Below are 4,407 nucleotides of genomic sequence, written 5' to 3'. Positions count from 1 at the left end.
ATCAGGGCCAGGGAGTGGAGCACTTCCTGGAGTCCATGGAGCAGTTCCCCGGGAGCAGCGGAGCCTGCGCTAGCCCCCGCCCCAGCCTCCATCCCTGCTTTGCCTCACCTCAGGGAGGAGCCACTGCCTGCCCCGAGTGAGGCTCCTCCGACTCCAGGGAACTGCTCCGCAGGCTCCCCCGGCTCCGGAAAGTGCTACACTCCCTGGCCCTGACTCCATGTGTGTCCTCGCTCCCCTAGGCAATGCGGGGGAGTGGAGCAGCTCCCCAGAGCCGGCAGAGCCCACACCAGCCCCCGCCTCTGCCTCCGCCTAGGGGAGGAGCTTACCTTTACCAAGCATCCCACACCGCAGCCTAGCTCCATTCCTGGTGGGTGCGTGGCCTGAAAAAGTTTGTGTGCAGCCAAACTTTTACTTGTGCGCGGCCGCACACGTGCGCACCTTAGAGGGAACCTTGCCCAGGTTACACACAATTTCATTCAGATGCTGTCAAACTTTACAGACTTGCAGAAAGGCACTCTGCTAAAGCCCTTCCCTTCCTTCCTTATACTTTTCTTTGTCCCAAACTCAAATCAGTTGTCAGTGATTTAGAGATATGTGTATGTGTATGTAAATGTAGCCCAGGTAACTTGGGTATATACTCCCCTTCTCCAATTGAAGGGGCCCTCTGCTTTGCTGCCTTGTGCAGCCCCAGGAGCGGCACCCCTCCCCCTGCCCCTTCCCTAGTCCCAGCCTCACTCCCTCCCTCTCTCACCGCCATGGGAACCTATCCCTATTTATTACACTGTAAAGTGGGTTTGCTATATGTGAATTTGATTTATGCACTGTTGTCCGGGAACACATGTACCGTGTAAATCGAGGGAAACCTGTGCTATAACATGGATCAAGGGGGTCAAGTTCTGTGGCTGCCTGGTCTTACTGCAGTCCTCTGCTCACTGCAATCATTGCATTGAGAGGCTGCAAGTCTTCTGACTTCACGTTGAATCGCCATGAGGACTGCGATTGTGCTCAGTTCATTACCGCTGGATTTGTTAGCAGTTGTGCTTTTCACCAAACCTACACACAGGATAGTCATGTATGTTGATTAATGTTTAAACAAACACTTACCTTTGAGAAACCCTAACTGTACACTGATAACTCATTTCCCCTCCATGCAACATGTTGTATTTTTAGTATTAAATATACATATCCAAAGCTTAACTGCTTTTGCTCTTACTTGCCAAGCAGTAGGTCTGACAAAAATACACCTCCCGTTCTGTGGAGTTTACTGGGTGTCTCAAGACGATGGAAGTGGAGAACCAACACTAAAACAATTAATCATACATTTGCAGTACCAAATTAAGGCTCTTCTCCATGGGGGGAAAACATGCCAAATATATAATAAAGTGTCTTCTTTTGCTTTTGGGACTTTAGGCATCCAGTATTGAAACAAAACAGGAATGGATCAAAAATATCCGGGAAGTCATTCAGGAAAGGATTATCCATTTGAAAGGAGCTTTGAAGGAACCAATCCAGCTCCCCAAGACACCAGCAAAGCAGAGAAACAACAGTAAAAGGTAACCTCCATCTTGCCAGCCCGCCTTCTCTGATGTGTTGTGTGTCCAATTTCTGTTGGGATTACTTACTTCACCAGAGCAGGTGTGCTCCCATTAGTCATTTGAATAGAGGATCTGTAAACAGCTTGATCTGTACAGATGAAAAAAATAAAGACTGTTAGTTGAGCTCTTTCCAAAACACACTGGGGGCACTTAAACTAGAGCTTATTGAACGAGCTTTAGTTCAAGCGCCCCCGCCTCCATTTTGAAGTGTGGGGGCACTGATACATGAGACACAAAGGCTGGCTGGAGCATGCTAATTAGCAGCTCTGAAGTGCTGTAATTACAATGCATTGGAGCAGCCTCCCCGTATGTGTATAAACACCCTTCATTTTTCCCTGGATATGGGGCAGGCAATTATTTTGGGCGGAGGAGCACTTTCTGAGTTTGGCAAGCCATCGAGGACTGCATGACAGGCAGCCAGAGGCAGATAAATATTAATTTTCTAAATTTTTTTAGGGGCCCTGTGGGGTGGATAGAATGGCCTGGAGGGCTGCAGTCGACCTGTGGGCTGCATTTTGCCCACCCCTGCACTGATTTTACTTAGAATTTATACTGCAGTTAAACCCACTTTCCACAAATTTGGCTATTTTTCTGTTGGTGAAATTCTGGAAATTCATGAAAACTTTTTGTGTGGGAGCTAGCCAGGCAACTTTTATGTAAAAATATGTACCATCTCCCTAGTCCCAAACTATTTGCTAATGAATTAACTGCTAGAACAGAATATGAATTCTCAATTAAATCAAAGGATATTTCTTGTGCTGATGTTGCCCCAAGCAGATTGTCACAATCAAGTATCTGAACAAAGGAAAAGAATACACAGTTTCTTGTGCTGCTTGTCAGTGAAAAGCATAAGTATATGGATGGACTTGAGAATATTCATATCGCTATCAAGGATGAGCTGGTTTAGACACTGAGAAATAACAAGACTTTCCAGACAATTTTGAATACTTGATTAGATAAATTATATGAATTAAACCATTTCCAGTGTTGTGCTAATGAAAGCTCCCTCCCACAGTTAAGATCCTCAAAAATAGACCCTATGAGACATACAGAAGCAGTATGTTTTTGTTCTTTACATGGCCCCTATCACAGTGGGATTCGAGCATCTCATAAATATTAGTGTTACTGTCATAACTTCCCATGACCTTGGCTAGTGCTATTATCCTCCTATTAGAGATGTGGAACCGTGCACCCAAAGGCAAAGTGATTTGCTCAAGGTCCTCCAGGAACTCGGTGGCAGAGCTGGAAAGTGAACCCCAGATTAGCTCCTAGGGGCTTGGATCATTTTTCTCGTCACAGACTTTTGTGAGATTATGCAAGGATTTAGGAGTTCTCTTTTGCGGCCCCAAGTCATGCCAAATGTAGCAGAGCTTTCAGGAGAAGGATTGTTTCTTGAATACTTGTTTCAACAAAGACATTCTTCAAAACTGAGAGCGGCAGAGAAACCAGAAATGCAAAAGAAAAGGAATTTCAGGCAAGAAAGAGATGCTCCCTGCCAGCGAGACTGATCATATTTTCTTTATTTATCGTCGGAAAGACAATCCTATCATCTTCATGGCTTATTTTTAAATCCCTGAAAATGTGGGTTACCGTGAGGCTGCAGAAAGGCCGTTTCCCTGCAGGGTAACAAACATCAATGCTATAATTTGGATGACTTGTTTTGGTTAAGTGAGAAATCTAAGTTGAGTGAAATATCTGCCTTGCACCTTCATTATGGAGCTATTCCTAGGAACATGGGCCTTGGCTGCTGTAAATATTCAAGCAATGGCCACTCTGCTTCCAACAACCTAGTGATTATGTGCTAATCCTAACCCTATGGCAGAAGCGATGTCATTTTAAATTACACGGCGGGTAGGAACACAAACTCTATCAGTGGGGTAATCTTTGCACCAATCTTGCTCTAATGTGCTAAGTCGGCACTTCTCAGGTCCAGCTACAACGATTTATGCTCCTCGGGGCTAGTGTAAACCAGGTTGTTTTCCCATTGTCTCCCTGCAGAGATGGAATAGAAGATGTGGACAGCCAAGGAGATGGTAGCAGTCAGCCCGACACCATTTCCATTGCATCCAGGACCTCGCAAAACACAGTGGACAGTGATAAGGTAGGCTTTACCTCTGAACATACACAGAAGTCATTTTCCCCAGGGCAATTTAGGATAAAAGTCAAATAAAAGACAAAAGGACATCACCATTGTGTGGGGCTTTTAGCTGCAATTACAGCTGTGAATCCACTTGCTGAAATAGTACAGGCTAGCCTATGAAGGCATTCCTCATCACTGTTGTGGTACATTGTTTGCTTCCAAGCACTGGTGTCTTTGAAGCACAGCTTCTGCCAAGACTTTGAGTTTGAATTGGCTCTAAAAAAATACAGCCCACAGCTTTTTATTTTTTTCTTATTAGCACTGTGCCAAAGTGAGGCAGATTGTCAGCCACCAGGAAGCGTGTTATCTTCCATAAATCCCACCTGAGCTCCAGTAAATGCTGTTGGAAGGACCACGGGTGCACAGGCAGCAGTAAATGTAATGAGATGACATGCTGGGGCAACTAACACTCCAGTTTTGAGACTCATGTCCAAAGAGAACGATGCTAGAATCCATTCCTCTTGAACATATGGTAGAGCACATTGATAGCACTTTTGTGGCTCATTATATTCCATTATAATCCTGTATATTGTTGGCTTGTGTGTACGATCTGTTGTCCTATTTATTGAATGATCTGAGGATTTACATCCCACTATGAGGACTGATATTGGTATGTCACCCTAATTCTTCCCTCTGTGATCTCCAGCTGCACTTCCAGTCACTCAGAAGTCT

At 45.0% G+C, this 4,407-nt stretch overlaps 1 protein-coding gene across 1 annotated transcript; it reads left to right on the top strand.

The window, feature by feature from the left end:
• Positions 1-1,410: 1,410 nt before the first annotated feature.
• Positions 1,411-4,058, top strand: LOC112549268 (kalirin-like; the record flags this gene model as incomplete). The annotated part of the gene is made up of 3 exons (XM_025196934.1): positions 1,411-1,553; positions 3,594-3,696; positions 3,995-4,058. Coding segments are annotated over 3 exons (303 nt in total), but the record flags the coding sequence as incomplete, so codon positions are not given.
• Between the last annotated feature and the right edge of the window lie 349 nt (positions 4,059-4,407).

The sequence above is a fragment of the Alligator sinensis genome, unplaced genomic scaffold, assembly GCF_000455745.1.
Source record: "Alligator sinensis unplaced genomic scaffold, ASM45574v1 scaffold4_1, whole genome shotgun sequence".
Lineage (NCBI taxonomy): Eukaryota > Metazoa > Chordata > Crocodylia > Alligatoridae > Alligator > Alligator sinensis.
This window is presented reverse-complemented; position numbering and strand designations above follow the sequence as displayed.